The 20,374-nt window shown below is 37.8% G+C and overlaps 1 protein-coding gene across 1 annotated transcript in view; it reads right to left on the bottom strand.

Moving 5' to 3' along the window:
- SORCS2 (sortilin related VPS10 domain containing receptor 2) overlaps window positions 1-20,374 on the bottom strand; it is a gene marked incomplete at both ends in the record, with an annotated part of 532,676 nt that overhangs the window by 27,967 nt on the left and 484,335 nt on the right. Inside the window, 6 exons of the mRNA XM_082281426.1 lie at window positions 1,054-1,225; window positions 2,983-3,111; window positions 3,706-3,839; window positions 5,112-5,232; window positions 18,698-18,805; window positions 19,832-19,923. Coding sequence (XP_082137552.1) covers window positions 1,054-1,225; window positions 2,983-3,111; window positions 3,706-3,839; window positions 5,112-5,232; window positions 18,698-18,805; window positions 19,832-19,923 — 756 coding nt within the window. The remainder of the gene's footprint in view (window positions 1-1,053; window positions 1,226-2,982; window positions 3,112-3,705; window positions 3,840-5,111; window positions 5,233-18,697; window positions 18,806-19,831; window positions 19,924-20,374) is intronic.

The raw sequence follows: 20,374 nt of genomic DNA, 5'->3' as shown, positions 1-20,374 counted from the left end.
AAATCTGTCTTTCTCTTTGATGTATGGAGCAAAGACTTCACCAAAAAACACAGCACAGGATTCTCTTCAAGATCCCTTACTTCTGAAAAATTTGTGAATAATTTTAAATGTTTTTCATATTGCCACACAGATACATGAACACTTCAGTAGGAAAAAAGTCAAACTGCCAATCAAAATCATTAGAGTCCAAATTGTAACCAAATGCTCTAGGCTTACAATAAACATTTCCAAACAAATTCTAAAAAGGGAAGGCAGCAGAACTTGCCACACAAATTGTTGGGGCACTGCATGCACTGGGACACAAAGCCTGCCAAGTATTAAGCAGCCCAGTCTTCTGCATGTAACCTCCTTGTTTCTATTACAGAAATAAATCCCAAGTGCTCAATTTATATACCACAGGTTTGCCAAAATGTGTGAACTTTCTTCTAGTTCTTGCAAACCAGCAGGGTTAGTCAGGATGGACAATACTCCGGTAACCTGAGCAGAGCAGTTACAGCCTAATGCTAAAAAACAAACCCAAGGCAAACAATTCCTCCAAAAGTTACTCACTGCTGTTGGTCAGGGCCTTAGGGCATTGTCTCTCGATAAACAGAAAAAAACTCATGTCTTTGGCAAGACAACTAATATATAATAAATATTCTTATGCTGTCCTATTTGCTTAATTCTGTAAGATTTTTCCTCATTCTTTTCTGAAAGGCTGATTCTCAAAAACACTTAAACCTGAATATTAAATGTTCTCTGCATTTCTGTTCTCTCATACAGCAGTTGAAATTTTCAGTCCAAGAAGCCTTTGGTAATCCAGTTACTCTGACTTTCCAAGCAGCCAGTGCTTTTTCTGCTGAGGAGACAATTCCTGTTCTGCGGGTAGAATTTGGAGGTACACTGAGTTTCCTGGCTTGTCTTATTCACTTGAAAGCAAGTTTCAGTATTTAGAAAGCTATTAATCTTTGCCTTAAGCACAAATTAATCTTCATTCAGCAGCAAAGCAGGTAAGAATGAAACTAACCCTAAAATCAGTGATTCAACTTCCATGTAGCCAACGTTCATTACTACCTGCTCTTGTCGGACAATGAAGGTGATGTCTTCCCCAGGCCTAACAGCCAGACTTTCTTCTCTGATGCTGATCTGAAGTCCCTTGGGAGCAATCAATGGACACATATGGTGGGCTAAGTTCTGCTGCAGGTCTACTCCACCTTCACACACATTAGAAACAACTTTCCTGTACCTGCAAAAACAGTAAGCAGTGGACACAATGAATTGCAGCAAAGGCACCAAATGCATGTCTGATTGCAGCTACTGCATTTTCCTTGGGTTCACAAACAAAGAAGATTGCAAATGATCAAGGCCAACTCACAATGCAAGTACTTTGACTGGGGACTTTGCCTTTACTAGCGGAAACCTGCTGAAGAAAGGGTGTGGAGCATGATGAGAATTTCACTTGCATGCCCTTGAAGTCTGTGTTTTCCAACTTAGAAACATGCCTGAATAGCCCTCCAGGAGCTAGACAGTCTGCTGTCTTCTCTGCCATCCCCTCTTCTAGCATTCGAGTCTTCAATGCTCTAGAGATCTTGGTTCAAACCCCAAAGATCAGGAAGAAATTAGACCAAACATTTTCTGCATTAACCTGCAACCAATTGCTTAACTGCTGCTTTCAAATCTGTTCATTTCTTAAAACACTTAAAGCATTTGTTTAATATAACAATATAAAAGAGTGAAAGGACTAACGCTTTTACAGTGCTAATAATGAAATAGTTGGATGTGTACAGTAATTGTTTACATATCACTTTCACACAGGTATATTCTTTTTAAACGTCCTTTAATATCAGAGTCATATTTCAGTCTTTTGAATTCCCATTCTGTATATCTTATAAGTATCTATATATATTACTTATATCACAGCTGTCAGCCAAAACCTAAAAGGCAGCATTTTCCTCAGTTAGGTAAATATACACAGAGACTGTGATTCTACTGCCAGATTGGACGTTTCAGCATTTGGTTCTCATATCCACAACTGACTGTGATGGTGTTATGATAAGCCAGAATAGATGCCAGCTGCAAGTTATTCTCAGCACAGACGTCAGACTACATTGTAGTGCATATTCTATGCAGTATTGTTTATAGTTACTAAAGCTTTCCTTTGATTTTTAGTGTCCCATATGGTCAGGAAAAGAATCTATTCTCCACAGAACTCCTTACCCTTATGGAAGTGAGAAACTTGGAAATTCTGTGAGATGTTGCCAGTTCCTCAGATTAATTCATTGGATCCAAACTGAAAATTACTCTAAACTCAAGCAATGAGCTAAAAGAAAAGGCTCTGAATGAACATTCCTATCATAAGTGTAATAATAGATACAAAATATTACCAAAAAAATTAAAATTCTGAAAAGACAGCTCCCCCTCTTCTCAAATGGATTAGGTTTTGAATCGCTGTGAACACACAAAGTAATATTTTTCTTTCATTAGTCTGTAGGAAGCTTCTGCTCATGCTCTAAGTCAGAATCAGAACTTTTCCATTTCTCAGTTGTTACAGTTTGTCTTATTTACGTTTCATAGAATCATAGACTGGTTTGGGTTGGAAGGGATCTTAAAAATCATCTATTTCCAATCCCCCTGTCATGGACAGGGACACCTTCCACTAAACCAGGTTTCTCAAAGCCCCATCCAACCTGGCCTTGAACACTTCCATGGATGGGGAAACCATGGCTTCTCTGGGCAACCTGTGCCAGTGTCTCACCAGTGTCACAGCAAAGAATTTTTTCCTAATATCTAATCTAAACCTTCCCTCCTTCAGTTTAAGGACATTCCCCCTTGTCCTATCACTATGTTGTTCCCTTGTGAAAAGTTCCTCTCCAGCTCTCCTGTAGACTTCATTTAAGTGCTCAAATGTGAATTTCTTCCAAACCACTTTTGAGGCTGCTGGTTGAAATATTCTCCCCCTCTCTGGAAACCTCATCAAGCCACTGAAATGCAAAATCAGCTTACCCAGTGCTGCTGGTGTATGCCTGCCCCAACACACAGTCTTCAGGAGGTGCTTCTGGGTTAAACCAAAAGTCAGCAAAGCATTTGCTCGACTCTGACTTCAGAGGTGCAGAGCGCTCAAACCCATAATCACTGAAAAACATCAACACCAAATGTGTTACTATTGCCACTTCACTCTGCAGTCCAATTTGGGGTGAATGAGACTACATTTTTGAAAGTCAATATATTTTTTCAGTGTTATTCTACCAGATGAACATACAAGTTGACAAAGCCAAATCTGTTCTAATTTCAACGGGAGTTCTGTACACTTGGGGGGAAAACTGGTTGCAATTATTTTGTCAATTCTGCAAAATTACCTCCCTTGGTAACTTAGATTTTTTAAAGGTTTCCTTTGGCACTCAGACCAAACATTTATTTTCTTCTTTTTTTTTTTTTTTTTTTAGAAAGGGTTTGCTTGCCTTTAAAATTAATTCAATGGTCATTTTTCAAGTCTTGATCAATAGAAAAAAACACCAGGATTTGTTCAGTCAGGTGAAACAAATACTTAGACATGGCAATGTTTTTAAACAAATGCAAATGCAAAAGAAACCCGTTATTCAATAACAGATTGCCTATTTGCTAATAAGGCTATGTAGAAAAAGGGGCAAAAGGCAGAAAATAAGCCCATCTCAAACTCGAAGTAACTATTTATTAGCAATAAGTCAAAAGGCCCACAGACAGACTCACCATAAGAAATCAGTGTTCACACATTCACAAACTTTGGATGTGAGAGCTGATGTGAAACTTTTCCCTTTAATGCACCATGATGAGATCTTCCTCTTTCGAAAGCTTCTCTGCTGGCCCATGATGCAACGATCACCCTGAATATCAAAGCACTGGACTTATTGCAACAGAACCTCTACCACCCAGGCCTTGTGTTGTCCCAAGAACGGCTGGTCTTGCTGCCAAGACTACAAACTTTATCAACTCTCTGATACTCAGATATATAGGTATAGAAAGCCCTCATATCCGCTGCTGTCCACTAACAGGTCATTACAGAGTTGTAACATAGGCTATATTTCCAGGGCACCAATCTGAAGATGCACATGAAAATTCAACTGCAATTTATGTTTCCTGCATGCCCAACCTGTGTACAAAATTCCAAATGGCCATTTAAAACTTTCATCTGGCTGCAGATAGCTGAATTTTTCTAAATTATTGTATCTCATGTCGGCTGTCCACCTGAAGCACCATGCGGACACAGAATGAACTCTCTCCATACACACTGCACTGGTAATTTGGCAGCTGCAAGTACTCTGTCAAAGTCACTTTAGTAGTTTCTAATTTCTGAAAGACATTTCAATGCCAATATCCCAAGATACTATTACTCTTTAGGCTCAGATATGCATAACATTCTTTGTAAGCACACAGCAGTTCCAAACAAGAGGTGTAAAATTAGGCATGAGAACTAGCAAATGAGAGCTGGAGTAACATTGAGTCATATGCAAAAAATAAACCAACCCTGCTGGAAGAAGCAGAACATAATAATCAGAATGATTATGAATAAATATGACACATTCCATTTAATAAAAAAAACCACCTCATATTGGTCTCTTTAATCAGTACATTGTACAGAGAATTTAGCTTCCCAAAAGTGGATTTGGACAGAGCATCAGGATTAGACAGCCTTAGTACATTACTGCAGAAAGGGTATTACCCAAAACAACTGGACTCCATTATGTGATTGGCCCATTGAGATCCTAAATTACTTCTGGAAAGGACTTTACTTATGACAATTTATATATGAGTACGGTATGTGGTCAGGAAGTTGGCAGAACACGATTGCATGTTGAAATTGTTTCAATCAATATTACACACTTCAGTTTATGGAACATGCTTCCCAATCCAGCAGGACCACCTATTATTATGGCAGACCCCCAGATATACTTCTGCCTTTTTTGGGACACAGATCACACAACCAAAGGGAACACAAAATCCTCTCCCACTTTTAATTCTTGTGAAAACAGCATAAGGAGACTAAGCTGGGGATGTAGCATCCAAATTCAATTTGGAAATATTTTCTCAGTACACAGCTCCATATGAATCTGAAAGCTATGGAAAAGTTTTGTCAATTGACATAAAACCATGAATACCTGTAGATTTGTGAGCTCCCAAGACTCATAGTCTTCATCAGTGCACTCCCTGGGGAAGGATGGTCTGAAGTCCACCTTCACCAGTTCCCAGTCCGAACGGTAGCTGATATGTCCAAAGACTCTGAACAAAAGGCCAAAAGTAAACTCTTACTGCAAAGAAATACCATACATCTGAGATTCAAAATTTCAGTCCTATCTTTTCCTATCCACAGTCATAGTTCTCTGCTAAAAGGTCCCTGGTTAATTTTTCTTTCACTTTTATTCCTCTTTTATGTACAACAAGTCAAGTCAGGAAACATTTGTCAATTGTATGAAACTGTACAATGAAGAGATATAACTCATCTATTAAAGATTTTTTTTCTAGAAAACTCTCAAGAAATTTCATTGGAAATAATATTTTCTAACTTGGAATCAAAAATTTTTGTCTATTATCTTGCTATGTGAAACAGACAGAGCTCTCAGATTTTGACAGGAAATTAGGATCAGGGAGCAGAATCCAGGACCACCAGAGTCAGTTTCCAGCTCTGTCACTCATTCCTTAAGACTTGCAATTTCTTCAGTTGTTTTTGTTGTGGGACTTTGTGTTAATTTCTACAGTCTTCAGATAGCAATGTGCTATGGTTAAACTCACTGCATTATCATGATACTGCATTAATTTCTAAGGAATACACTACATCTACACATTGTGCTGGAGAACTGAGAGTCTCTTCTTCATTTCAGACACTTCAGTGTATCACAGAAACCAGTCACAAACCATACAATTTTTGTAGAGGGAGAAAAAAAAAAAAGGAAATCTCATTGCTTTAAAAACCAAGCTGCAGTTTCAAAGCAGCCAACATTTTCTAAGTCAGAATCTTTATTTCCAAAACAAAATGGGTGAGTATGACATCCAGCAACAAATTAGAAAGGATGAAGACTCTATTTGGGCAAAAGTAAAATGTATTTGTGGTTTGTATCACACTCGTGACTTACTTGCCAAAGAATTTAAGGTTAATTCTGAAGCCAACAATTTCTGTGCAGTTCACACTGCACAGAGGTCTTATTCCAAGCTTTAGTATCATTCTCCAAATTTGTTCCTTTTGTTTTGCCCTCAGTTTTGTTCAAATCCAGACACAGCAGGAATGGTACAGTTTTACTAAAAGCATTCTGCTGTGCCCAGTCATTTCTCTTGTCCTGAATACCAGGTTCAGCGTGGAACCAGGGTAGACCAGAAGTGATTGATTCTCTACAGCACAGAGGCAGCACCATCACACTAAGCATCTTCACTGGAAAATGGCTTAGTGCTCTAAAATCTACCAAAAAGGCTGAAAAATAGTTCACAGGGACTAAAGATGTACAGTAATTTCCCCCTTTTCTTTCTGGTGTCTTTGCTTCTCTCCACGACAGAGAGATTTTGTTATCAAGAGGTTATTGCCCACACTGCTCACATTATAAGGACTGAACAACCCATGCTCACAGGAAACCACACCAGCAGCAGTGTACTTAATTAAACAGAAACACATGCATTTATTTTTTATGTCTTACTGTTTTCTTGTAAGGCTCTGAGATTAAAGGACTTGGATCATCTAATTCCTTTCCTTCTAAATGTACCCACGGCTCAGAAGTAGAAGCAACACACACAGACTAAAAAATGTGGCTCAATCCACTGGCTGTATGTGCACATAGGTGTGTGGTCCCACTTCTCTCATTGAGCCTCAGGGTTTGGTTCCTTTTTCTGGTTCAGCTGGATCCTGAGAGCTGCTGTCACCATATAATCTTATTCACTGGTAGTTACATACTCAATAAAGTGACTGCTTAGGTGGTCTCTTGCTTTTTCCACAATGCCTGTTTCAATATGACTGGGTTTGCTGACAGACATGAAGTGTCTTATACATGCGAAATACCTGTACCTCTTTTCTAAAGTCTTTGTTTCTCCATACAAGGCACTAACATAAGGCAGACTTCACCACGTGTTTATGCAACTACCTACCTCAGTGAATGCTTCTCTGGACATCACAAAACTTTACAAATTTACTACATTGCTTTTATTAACTCATTTATAAAAAAAATACATTCAAGTGCAAGTAGCCAAGTCCTGTTAAAGCTTCACTCCTGCCTCAAGAAAAGTATTTTCAACAGAACAAATGAAATTTTCTCCATTCATGTTAGCTGTCTCAGTCAAGGAAAGAGGAAGAAAGGAGATGGTGTTTTGAGTTCAAGGTAGAACAGAATAATGACATTCTCCTGAAAACATAATCTCTGAACTATTATTAATGATCTTTGAAACCTCATGAAGGTGATTCCAAATAACTGTGGCAAGGGAAACATATTGCTTATATATATAAATATGCACACACAACCACACATACACATTTATATGTGTATATATAACCAGAGATATAAAACAGCAAAATAGAGCTCAGAGAGTTAGAGAATTAATTTTGATATCCACAAAGATACCGAACAAATTATTGAGCTATCCACTTCTAAGCACCTTGGAGATAATTAAAATGATAACAAACAGCTACTACAGATTTATCAAAACCAAATCATGCCAAACTGATGTAATTTTCTCCTTTTACAGGGTAACTGGCTTAGTGGATAAAGGAAAGGAAAAAATCTAGCATATTTTGACCTTTGTTAAAACTGCTACACATTTCTAGCTGACATTGTCTCAAAGTAAAAAAGAAAACATCAGTACAGATAAAATTACTGTGAAGAGGAATGTGAATACATATTGAATTAGAATAATCCATTTTCAAAAGGTAGTTATCAAATAAAGAATATTTCGAGATATGTATCATAAAGATATGATGGCTCCACAGTCAATATTTTCATTAACACTCATGCTCAAATAAGAAAGACAAAAAATTTTGCAGACAACACATAAGGGAGGTAGTGGACATTTACTGGTGGAAGCAAGGTTCAGAAATCAATATGACAAAATACTCCAGAACGAAGTGCAAAAAGTACTCCTTGGGAAAAAAAAAAAACCCCAAACCCACAACAAAGGTGGAAAACCAAAATGGAAAATAACTTTCAGATATCAAATAAAAGACAGGGTATTCTGTGGAATTAGAAAAAGAATGCAGTGTTGCTGCAAAATAAGAAAGACCAATTCTAGGTTGTATTTAGAACTGGAAAACAGAAGACATGGAGGTAATAATTTTGATAAACTTGACACTGGTGAAGCCTCTGGAAGAATATTGTGTCTAATTTTGGATGTTATATGCATATTTACAGACCCGCTAAAAATGAATTTGAAGAAGGGCAAAATGACTCATAAGCTGCTTAGAAAATGTAACAAATGAAGAAAGATTGAAAGAATTGGGCTTTTTGCTGGAAAAGATAAAGCTGAGAAGTACAAAAAAATGTTTTCAGAGTCTTGTTGTAGGGTAAAGAGCTGTCTTCAAAGAGACCTGGAGGAAGGGCAAGAAAGAGGAAGAACCAAGATAAACTTAAAAGATACAGCCACACTATTCTCTAATTCCTTCTCCTCAGTACTGGTGAGTCTACATGTGAATAGTGGATCCAATTCTGGGCTCCCCAATACAAGAGATATGGAAAGACTGGAGGGAGTCCAGCAAAAGGCTGTGAAGGTGATCAAAGGGCTGGAGCATCTCTCATAAGAGGAGAGGTTGAGAGAAGTGACACTGTTCTGTCTGGAGAAGAGAAGGCCCAGGGGGAACTGTCGATGTCTATAAATACCTGAAGGGAAGGTACAAAGAAGATTCTTTGCTAGGATTGGAGACAGGTCTTCAGTGGTGCCCAGGACAGGAGCAGAGGCAACAGACTCAATATGAAACACAGGAGGTTTTCTCTGAACATCAGGAATCAACATTTCTGCTGTGAGGGTGCACTCATACAGGTGCCCAGAGAGGTTGTGAGTCTCTACCATTGTCAATACTCAAAAGCCATCTGGGAACAGCTCTGTGTAGTTGGCTCTGGGTGGGTCTGTATGAGCAAAGGGGTTTGACCAGATCACCTACAGAGGTCACTTCTGACCTCAAAAATTTTATCATTCTAGAATTCTATAAAAATAATGATAAAAGATATTGAAGTTGTTTATTCTCCTTCTCTAGAGTGAGAAATTAGAAAATATCAGGATTATAGATAGAGATTAGATAAATATTGCCCAGTTCCACACCCTATAATGACAGAAAATGTATAGAAATTACTCTAGAAATTATGAAAAATCTACCAGGATAATATGGAAGATAGGTACAAACCATGTATGCATACAGAAAAGTCACTGCTTCAAGGGGTGAACTGTAACATTCTCTCCAGTGGATTTCAGCAGAAGACTGAAATAACTTTTCTGCATGTTGGTCCAGCCTCTTGGAAAAAAAAATAAAGAAACCAACAAAAAACCCCAAAAATCTCATTTCCATTATGGTTCTTCTGATTCTACAGACTGAAGACCATGTTCTCACAGAGCACAGTAATGACACCAGTGATCCCAACATTCTCTGGTTTAACTAAAATCCCAAAGATTCAAGAAAATGTCCCAGTACAGTCACAAACCCCATTAAAAATGCAGCCATAAAGCTTTTTAATTCCTAGGGTAAATTTCCCTAGGAATCCAGCACCCGCATGCATCCACTTTAGCAAACTGTTTGAAAAAAGGCTTAATGATTATTAATGCTGTTGCTGCAGTAGCACGTGTTGCAGACACCTTGGATGAGCACATTTAAATGTACTGCTAAAGATCACTAGAATAAAAAAGAAGTATTTTTTCAAAGTAACAAAAGCACGTATTAAGTAGGATTCAATGGATTAGACAAAAATATGGGCTACAATAAAGCAATGCATAACAGCAATCACAATATAATTGCTCAGGTGCAAAATATATAATATATATGATGAATAAAATCATATGAATGAAAAAACTGGAATGGTGCAGCAAGTGTAACTGATGACTAGAAGTTATATATCAAGATGATAGAAATTCATAAGCTACTAAAACCTTCCTCTTGATTAACTGTATTTCATTAGAAAGCCATCAAATCAATTCGGTTGAAACTATAAAAGATGATGCTGTGATAAATAATTTTTCGAAGAACTTCCAATTACCTTGGAAATTAATTTACTTTTATTTGCAAGAATTTAGGATTCATAATTTTAACTTCAGTGTTTCAGTTGCCATAACAACTTTCTACATTTGTTCCTAGATCATTTATGAGCACATAATTTTTTAATTTGATTGCATCATTTGATAGATAAGACAGTTTAATGCCGTTTTTAAGCTAACTCATTTAAACTATTTGCTAGAGGATTGCTGGTTATTTCTGTTCCTGATAAAGCTCATAATCAGGCAGAGTTAATTTAACAGAAATTATATGCAATGATAATCTTTTCCAGTAAATTCTGTTCAATAGACAAGAGTACCTATTCAATAGATTCTCCTTGCTCAGATGAGCAGTAGTAGCTGTGTCATCTCCTGTGTTTGGCTTTACTCATGAATACCTGAGAACACTCAAAGACCTGAGAGTGGTAGGAGTAATCCTGCAGTATTTTCCCACCAAGGTCACAAAGATCACATGAGGAATTTATTCAGATGTTTAATGTAGCAACTAAAACTGTGCAAGTTTTGCAGTTGTACTGAGGACTAGTGATGACAATGGTGTGATGCAAAGTTACTTTTGTTTGAAATCAGAAGCCTCTTTCATTCTAGACTCACTGCCCTAGCCTTCAATGTGCTGCACTGGCTTTTGCTCTCCTCTATATGAGTTTGCCATCAGCTGTTCAAAACAGGACACTGTAGCAGACTGTCTGCACAGTGCTGTACTGCCCTGTTGGCACATTCTGCTAACTGCATATGCCACTTTGGGGGGGAGCAGAGCCTCTAGATTTTTTGAAAGTGACTTCAAAAGTATAGAGTTACAGACAGTAAAACCTAGGATTTGAATCAGGGTCAATTGAGGGCCCCACATACAGGTGATATGGGCAATCTCAAGGGCTCTGTCTCAGATAATATGTCTAAATTCCTCTGGACAGCACCTAAGCAAAGCTGTACAAGCATGTACCTGAAATTCTTTACAGATCTAAGCCTCAATAGCTAACAGTGAGTATATGATCAAGCTGGGAAAGGAAACCACACTATCAGAGATGCTACTTAATTATTTTAACGATTCTTTCTGTCTCCTATTCTTTTAAATGGAAGCAGTCACAGAGCTTTGTCAAAAAATGATATTTATACCTTGTTCCATATGAGGCCTCCTTTCATTAGTAAATCATATTAGAAGGAAATACAATGATCAGTGAACTTATTGTATTGTTAAAATATTTTTTAACTCTCAGACCTCCCTGGTAATTTTTATAATACAATTGCAATTTCAGATTAAATATTTAATCTACCTTACAGTTCACTAGTTATCAAAGGCCATTTACATTAAAAACCCATCATTTTTATCTGTTGTCTGCTACATAAAAGGATTAGTTAGAAGTCTCTTGTCAATTTATTGTGAGTTCAAAGAGGTGAGTCCTTTGCTTCACCTAGACTTTCACTACAAGTGATGCCAATATCCCTGAAAACCAAATAAATGTGACAATCTTATTTTTGTTCTGCCTGTTGTAGTTCATATCATTACAGTGTCTTTGAACATACAGCAAGACACATGCCAAAATCTGTGCAGAAATTGCTTAGCTGAGGAGTAAAATGATGAGATCGTGGTGTGGAAGGATGTACTTTACTGCAGCGACTGCCAACAGGTAGTGCTCTCCTTAACTCACAAGATTAATGTTATTAATGAAAGATTTTCCTAGGGGATATGGGTTGGCAAAGACAGTTAGCCATGACTGTGTGCTACAGTGATATTTAAAGCTTACTATTTTTAAAAGAGAAAATGACAAGTGAATCCTTATTAGATGCACTTTCCTTCCAATAGTTGTCTTTGCTCCCTTTATACCACTGTAAAACCAACAAAAATCTAGATTAGTCAGAGGGTTCCTTCTGGTAAAATGGATGAAAGTAATGTGAGATTCAAGCTGCAGTCTGTTACACATCAAGATTATAATTCAGCATATTTTTCTAATTCCCCGAAAGAACATAACAGAGGTCACATTTCAGTGGCCTTCCTAAATTGCAACTACAGAAATGATGAATGTTTCCATGTGCAGAAGTAGACACCTGCCTACATAAAGCAACTGCACATAAAAAGTGCTTGTGTGTACAGGAGATCATGTGCAAATACACTGAGACATTTATGATTTAAATGCCTTAAACTACAAACACATGCATGTACTTAATGCACTAAAGAGAAGAGTAGGGTTTCTTGGTTGGGCTGGGTTTTTTGGTTTTGGGTTTTTTTGGTTTTTCTTTTTTTTTTTGGCTGCCAAAGTGAAAAATGAAGGGAGGAAACAATTTAGTTGAAATTGAACCAAAATATATTTTTGCATTATTTCCTGCTCCCATAAGCTAATAATTGCCATTCATTCTTTAATGCCAAAACATCTTGGTTTTAGCTCTTTTGGGGAACAAGAACGGAAATTAATGCTTAGGTTCTGAGAAGTGCTAGGGAGGAGCAGATGAGGGTGTTTCCTCTTTATCCAGAAGTTCAGTGGCTCCATGATATTTGTGAATTACATCCAACATTTTTTCCCATCTATTTGATAAATTCCTGTCCAAGAACAACCTTTTAACATGTATGCTGTTTGGAAAACATTGCAAATTTAGTGCCTAGCCTGATGCCTTATGCAGAAGCAAATACAAGGTGGACAGTGAACAGAATTGTTTAAAGAAAAACATATGACACTGTAGAGGATAGCTTTTACATCATTCAACTCTTTATTGTCATCTTAATTAAATATCATATTAATCTGGGATACTTGTAAAATTTTATAATTCTTTAGCTAATACTCTCTTTCCTACTCACATATTTGAAAAGCAGGTCTCTCTTGTCACAATTAGAAATTCTTCATTCAGGCTTCACTTAGCAGAGCTAAAGTTAATAGACTATGCTACCTTAATTGTGGCTCCCACATTTTGAGAGAATTATATAGCAAAATACAGCTCAAGGCCCCAAACAAAAGTAAATAAAGTGTTTAAAAATCTCAGTTGTTGGCTAAGTTTGTAATGCTTATTTATTTGAAATAGAAACTGAAATGGAAGCATAGTTAGAGTACCAAAAGCTTCAGGCACTCACTCTGTGACAAGGGCTCAAAATGACACAAAGTCTATTCTGAATGAAAAAGTCACATCAACTTTTTTCCGTCTTCTCCTCCTGTAAATATGGACAAGGTGATAACAGATTCTTACAAAACATGGATTCCTAACCCTTCAGTTCCTCTTATCCAATTATATTAACAGACCAGTCCTAAAAATGTATTAAATATGGGCTTTAGAGTGACACTGAAAGCATCCTGTTCCTGTGCTTTGGACTACAATAGGAAACTGTAAGAAAAGAAATTTAAAAAACAAACTTCACCCACTAAACTTCAGAGGGAGAGACCAGGGCAGTACCAGGTCTTGACTCCAAGGTCACAGGTTGGCAGCGACACTGCAATGCTTTGACTTGCTCTGCTAACATCTGTGTCCACAGAGATGACAGCAAAAGCATTACATGTGCTACTGTAACGTGTACATCTAGATTAGCTGATATCTAAATTAGATTGGAATAAAAGAAGCAGTTTGCTCTTCCAATGCTTTTTCACCATGTTTCCTCCATCTAATCTCAGACATGTTCTTTCTCAGGCAGAAAGCAGAACAACCATTTCATAACTGAGCTGTGAAGAAAACCTAGAATTTGCCTTCAGAAATCAGCTATTCTCCTACATAATGACGTTTTACTTACCTTTTATAAGTGTTGTAGTAAGAGAAAGTCAGCAGATAAGAATTCAAAGCACAGAGAAGTACCTCCACCCAATAAGATACTCAAAGAGAACAGGAGTGTGCTGCTGTGTGTGACACAATAAGCTCCACAAAATACATGTAATGTTGACTGTTACTGATGTTGTTAAAGGTGAGGTTGACATTCCTAGCAGGATCAACAGTTACAAAAATCCAGATGGCTCTACCTAATATCTAACACCTGTTAATATTCACCTGGTTTCGAGTAAGTTTAAATTAGACTATCTTCCTGTTTCCATCATCACCCAGGAAGCCAAAAGGAACACAACAATGGGCATTCAAGACAGCAAAACATGTATGCAGGAGTTCTGCAGTTTGGAGATGTCATAAAGTTCCCAGCAGCATCCAAAGTTGTTATTCTATAAGATATTATAAAAAAATAGCCCTTTGGAAAAAATACAATTACCCACAAGGAAGATTTTGATTCTACCTGACATAAATAAAAGCAGTCCTTTTATGTAACCTCATATTGGCCTTTTAAAAGGGGCTATGGTCTGCTGTACCATGGTTATTGTGCCTACTGGGTTTACACTGTAATCTAAATAACCTGGTTTGGGAAACACTCTCAGAAGCTGAAATGTGATTTACAAGCGATTTTAACAGGTTTGAAACTTACACTACATTAACTATTTCCTCTGAAGAGGAACATCAATATTTCAGACACACAAAAATTCTTCTTTTTGCACTGAGTTAGGCCATTATTCAATCCAACATTAGCAAGTAATTTTCCCCAAATATTGTTAAGTATAACGCTGGGTTGCAGTAACTTTTGTTCTTACAGAATTTAGAACAAAATAAAACCTACTAGTCCATGCATTATTTTGACGAAAATATATTACTTGAGAAAATTTCTTAGCAAACCTTACTTATTCATTTAGCAATAAGTACTGGATTTGAGCTCCTCATCTAGAAGTTGATTTTTACACAGATCAAGATTCCTAAAATTTATGAAGATTTTATTGCTTATCTTTCCTAAACTCCTAACTAGGACTCTTTAGAAATTGATTTTTATACAGAATGAGTTTCCTAAAGTTTTTGAATACTTTACCACTAAAACTCCTAAAAATCTTAACTAGGTCTTTTGCAGAGCACGATGGAATAAAATATATTTTCCTTGGCATTTGTGTGTACATATCTTGAATACTGCAGGGGACTTCGATGAATGATTTAGATTAATGTTGACTGACAGATGACAACTGAGTTCTATGACAACTTTTGACAAGTCAACATTTCGTTTTCCTCTGTTTTGGAGAAAACACAAAACTTTCTGAAATGAAGACTTGAGGCAACCAGGTTCACATTTTTCTGTTTCTTCAGTAAAGCTTACTAGACCACTTCACCTGGGAATGGAAAACAGTCCTGAGTGCCATTCCTCAGGGGTCAGCACTGGGACTAGCGCTGTTTAACACCTTTGTCAGTGACATGGATGGTGGGATCAAGTGCTCCCTCAGAGAATCTGCCAATGACTCCAAACTCTGTGGTGTGGTTGAAATTGGAGGGAAGGGATGCCATCCAGAGGGATATCGACAGGCTCAAGAGGTGGGCCTGTGTGAACCTCATGAAGTTCAATAAGGCCAAGTGCAAGGTGCTAAACCTGGTTCAGGTCAATCCCAAGCACAAATACAGGCTGGGTGGAAGAATGAGTTAAAAACAGCCCTGAGGAGAAGGACTGGGAGGTGTCGGTTGACAAGAAATCCAACACGAGCCAGTAGCGTGTGCTCACAGCCCAGAAAGCCAAACGTATCCTGGGCTGCATCCAGAGCACAGTAGGCAGCAGGACAAGGGAGGGGATTCTGCCCCTCTGTCCACTCTCATGAGACCCCACCCATAGTGCTGCATCCATCTCTGGGGTCCCCAACATAAGAAGGATGTGGAGGTGTTGGAGCAAGTCCAGAGGAGTGCAGTGAGAGGGCTGGAGTACCTCTGCTAGGAAGACAGGCTGAGAGAAGTGAGGTTCAGCCTGGAGAGGACTCCAGGGAGACCTTACAGCACCCTCCAGTACCTGAAAGGAACCTACAAGAGACATGAGGAGAGATTTTTTACAAGAGCATGCAGTGATAGGACAAGGGGGAATGGCCTTAAGTTGAAGCAAGCTAGGTTTAGATTAGATTTACAGGAAAAATTCATTACTGTTAGGGTGGTGAGACATTGGCACAAGTTGCCCAGAGAATCTGTGGATGTCCCATCCCTGGAAGTGTTCAAGGCCAGGTTGGATGGGGCTTTGAGCAACTTGGTTTAGTAGAAAGTGTCTCTGCCTATGAAAGGGGGGTTGGAACTAGATGGTCTTTAAGATCCCTTTCAACCAAACCATTCTGTGATTTTATGATTCTGTGATTTTGGATAAATTATGGCAGAACTGGAATTCAAATGCAAGTCACCTACAAAGGTCAATATCCCAGACACCATGCTGGAGAATGAGAAATCTCTCTTACAGACTGACTTCAGTGGAACCAGGATTTTGCTGTAACAGTCACTTTCAGTACAAGTAAAATATTCTCTGACTCTTTTGTGAGTTTATTCTAGAAGGTTTAAATGAAATAGTCTGTTCCTCAATTTTGCTGCACATTTTTTAAGTTATCACCTTCCCACTTCAGAATTATGCTATCTCTCCTATTTTATGTGGATTTTGACATTGCACTCTTTATTCAAAGTCTTTATTCAAACACACTCCATACCAAAGGAAGAAAATCAAATTCTTGTACCAATAAAAAATACTGTACTAGCTCAGTTCCTGTACTAGTAAAAATACCAGACTAGGTTCTTGTAAATGGATTTGGGGATTCCTTAAGGTGAAAGACACTAATAATTTATTTCCACTACCATACACAAACTCATCTTACTATGTTCTACTTGAAAGAAAATTTTATGTAATAAAATGGAAAAGATGGCATAGTTGACTTCTGTTTTTTTCCAGGGAATGTGTCCTACTCAAAAGCAACAAATCACTGTAGATTAAGTCAAGCACAACTTAGTACAAGAATAAGTTTCCAGAAAAAATGAATTAAGCCAGAGAGAACAGCAAAAGGTCTTGACATAAAGTCAGACAGAGCACCACTGGGCTGGCAGCATCACCCTGAAGTCAAAAGCAGCAGGAGAAACAAGGAAGCTGATACAATGGCAACAGCGAAACACACACTGCAGGTTTATTCTTCTCATTATCTTTAAAATCCAGTAGGAAATTTGCACGTGTCTTCAGGTCCAATCTGTGATATTATGTGTTTGATGCCCTCCATGCTCAATAAAACTAGCTAAAAAGTAAGATCCCACAAGCCTGGAATTATGTATGGGGGTCAGACTCTTGCTCTGCTGATAGATACACACAAGTCACATGATGCTTTTGTTGTCAATTTGGGCTCATGTACCAAATCTAGCTACAGTTCTATGTATTTCAGATAGATGATTTTAAAAAGGCATCATGTTCTACAAGAGCTCTTTAGCCCATTCAGGCAGATATTTAAACACATCTTCACAGAATCATGGTTTTTAATGATACTTACTAAGAAAAAAACCCAAGCCCAGTGCATATAGTCATCACACATCATTTTATCTGCCTAAGTACATCTTGGGATAAGCTTTTGATCCGTCTACTTTTACTGAAATCAATGGAAATCCCTCATTCAGAGGCATAAGTGTCTTCATGTGGCATATATTATATCATAAATAAACCTGTATTTGGGGGAAGTGGAAGATGATGGGGTAATACTGTTCTTCTCAGGTCATAGATGTATAATGGAGGATAAATGGGGCAGCAGAGAAAGAGAGAAATAACCAACAGACCAAATCCACCTCTGCACAGCACAGTGTTATGAACTTGGCACAACACTTTTAAGTACATTGGGTAGGATTTCTGTTTTGCTGAGGGTCCTTTATATAATGGGCTATTAATTTATTTTCCCTGCGGAAAATGCTACTAGTACAGCTCGATTTGTAACTCCTGAGAGAAAATCTTGTCACAAGCACACTGAGCTCCAATATAAAGGATCACGCAAACTGTTTCAATAGGAGCACATGCAACAACCTGCATGCTCTGCCCTGAGTGCATTCCCCTTTCCAGCTGCAGACAGCATGTGCCTTTCTCCCTGACTGGACAGGTGTTTTTTACTCTCAGACAATTCTAAAATACTAGAATTTGTCCCAGAGATGGAGCAAAATGTGCAGCTCAGATCCAGATGTCCCTGCTCCTTTGGAAAAAGACAGATAAACAGGAGTTTGAGTTGCAGAATTTGGTTATTTTTAGCTCTATTCACAGCATCTGCCTCTGTCACTGCACAGAATAAAAACAAATATTTGTTAGCACAGTGCTTGGTTACACCAAGTACTGCAGTGCTATTTACTAAGACAACACTATAGTTACTTGGGCTGCGAAGACAATAGATGTTTAACACTTCTGATGTCTGACTAAAAATCTGTAGAAAACAAAATACCCCCAAGAGGAAATAGTTATTTTTTTTCCTTACATCTTTCAGATTTGTATTGCAGTCCTATTATTACTGTCCTATTATTACAGTCCTATTACCCTGGTGGTAACTTTGCAAGATTTCATATGAGCATAACACTTCTTTACAATCTGAAATATTGCAGTCAGATAATTTCAAGGACAGGTTACATACCAGGGAGGATCAGACATTAGTGTAAATGTCCATGTGACTGCGAGAAGCAAAAGCCACTGACTCAAGGACTATCTCATACATGTGCAGCTGAAAATCTGTGCAAGTGCATAGAGAGAGCCCTGAAAATAGAGGTGAAACTAAAACCTTACGTCATGACCAGTGTCTCATCTCCAGGTTCACTAAGTAATCCATCTACAAAGACAGAAGTGCTGGTAAAATTATGTGTGCTCCAGGTCTGGCCTTCATCTATGCTGAACCTGTAAAAAAGCAGAAATGGCTTTCATTAACAACTATTGCTATACAAACAGAATGCACTTAAAAAAAATCCCCTCACTACTAAAGCTTAGGATTTTTGATCAAAAAAATACAGTATTCCTAGACAGTGCATGACATTAATGTGATCTTCTTCTCAGCAACTTATCCAGGGATTCCCATTTTTATGAGAAGGTGTAATAAATTCTCCACAACAATAAAATTTCTCGGCCCGATTAAAAACTGAGCTCTGTCAACAAACTATCTTGTTACCTTGACTATTCAAAAGCAAGTTAATTCACATTTCATTCTTTCTAGTAGTCTCTAAGCTATAGACCTGTTCAGCAGAGGCCAGTGAAACATGAGAGGCCAACTGCGAAAACATGGGAGGTGCAGTAACTCCAGGCACCAAGACGATGATGGCCCTCCACAGCTGCTACCATCCACTTCATCCACTTAAACATTTGCAAAACATACTGATGAATCAGCAAAACATATTTCAAAACGTATTTCAAATGTGCATCCAAAATTTATGAGTCAAAGTCTCTTTCTTCTGCACATTTCCTCCAGGTCTTTTGGATAGTAGGCTAACAATGACTTTCATCCCAGAAAACCAGGCACAGAGCTTAGTTCCTACTCGTGTATATAACACAATTCTGCGAAAACAAACAATTCACAAGTGATGAAGATGTCTTACAGTTTTTTATGCTGAAGATTATAGTTCTGTGTGCCATTACACAAGGTTACCATGTTTTGCTGCACTATTGTGCAGTCTAAAACTAGATATTTTATATCAAAATGCTTTGCAACAAGCTTCTTATGATTGATGCATTATGCCATGGTACCTTCAGCACCATGAAGTAATCTTAAGTAAACATCTAACTGCATTTTGTTGACTTAATGAATGTTAAATTAAGATGACCCCACCTGTGATTCATACATGATCACATTGAAATGCTTATCTTAAACTCTGAACTTTGCCTGAGGTCTTGAATACACAACAGCTCTACTCTAATTGACTGTAGGATTACTTGAGTATTTTCAGAGGGATGGAGGTGTCTTTGATAGCCACAATAACTCCACCATGGTCCAAGTACAAGATGTGGTGCTCTTCTTCAAAGACCTACAAGTCAGACAAAGAAAGGCCAGCTAAGCAAATGTACAAAACAGCTGAAATAAAATGAACAAGCAAAAAAGAATTAAGAGACTTATGTTTTATAATGTCCACACTTCAAACTGAAAAGGACATAAAAGTCAGGTTAACTCTTATATTTCTCCCAGCTGTAAAAGAAAAGAAAGTTAAGCAGGTGAATCAGAAAATGTTCAGGTTCAAATCACAGTCAGATTAAACTGCCTAAAGTGATTTTAGCCCAAGCTTACATTTCTCATAGTATGCATTCTGCAATCCTTCCTGTTATATATCACCAAGTGACCCATCACCTTTCTTTGGTGTTTGCCATATTCTGTGTATCCTGAAGAATAAAATGCTTTGTAGTTTAATTCTAAGAAAAAAAGGAAAAGAACTGCTGTCTGTGACTTTCTCACATACTCTCCAGAACCTACAGAATGTGAAA

This window comes from Coloeus monedula (assembly GCF_965178545.1).
Source record: "Coloeus monedula genome assembly, chromosome: 5".
Taxonomy (NCBI): domain Eukaryota; kingdom Metazoa; phylum Chordata; class Aves; order Passeriformes; family Corvidae; genus Coloeus; species Coloeus monedula.
This window is presented reverse-complemented; position numbering and strand designations above follow the sequence as displayed.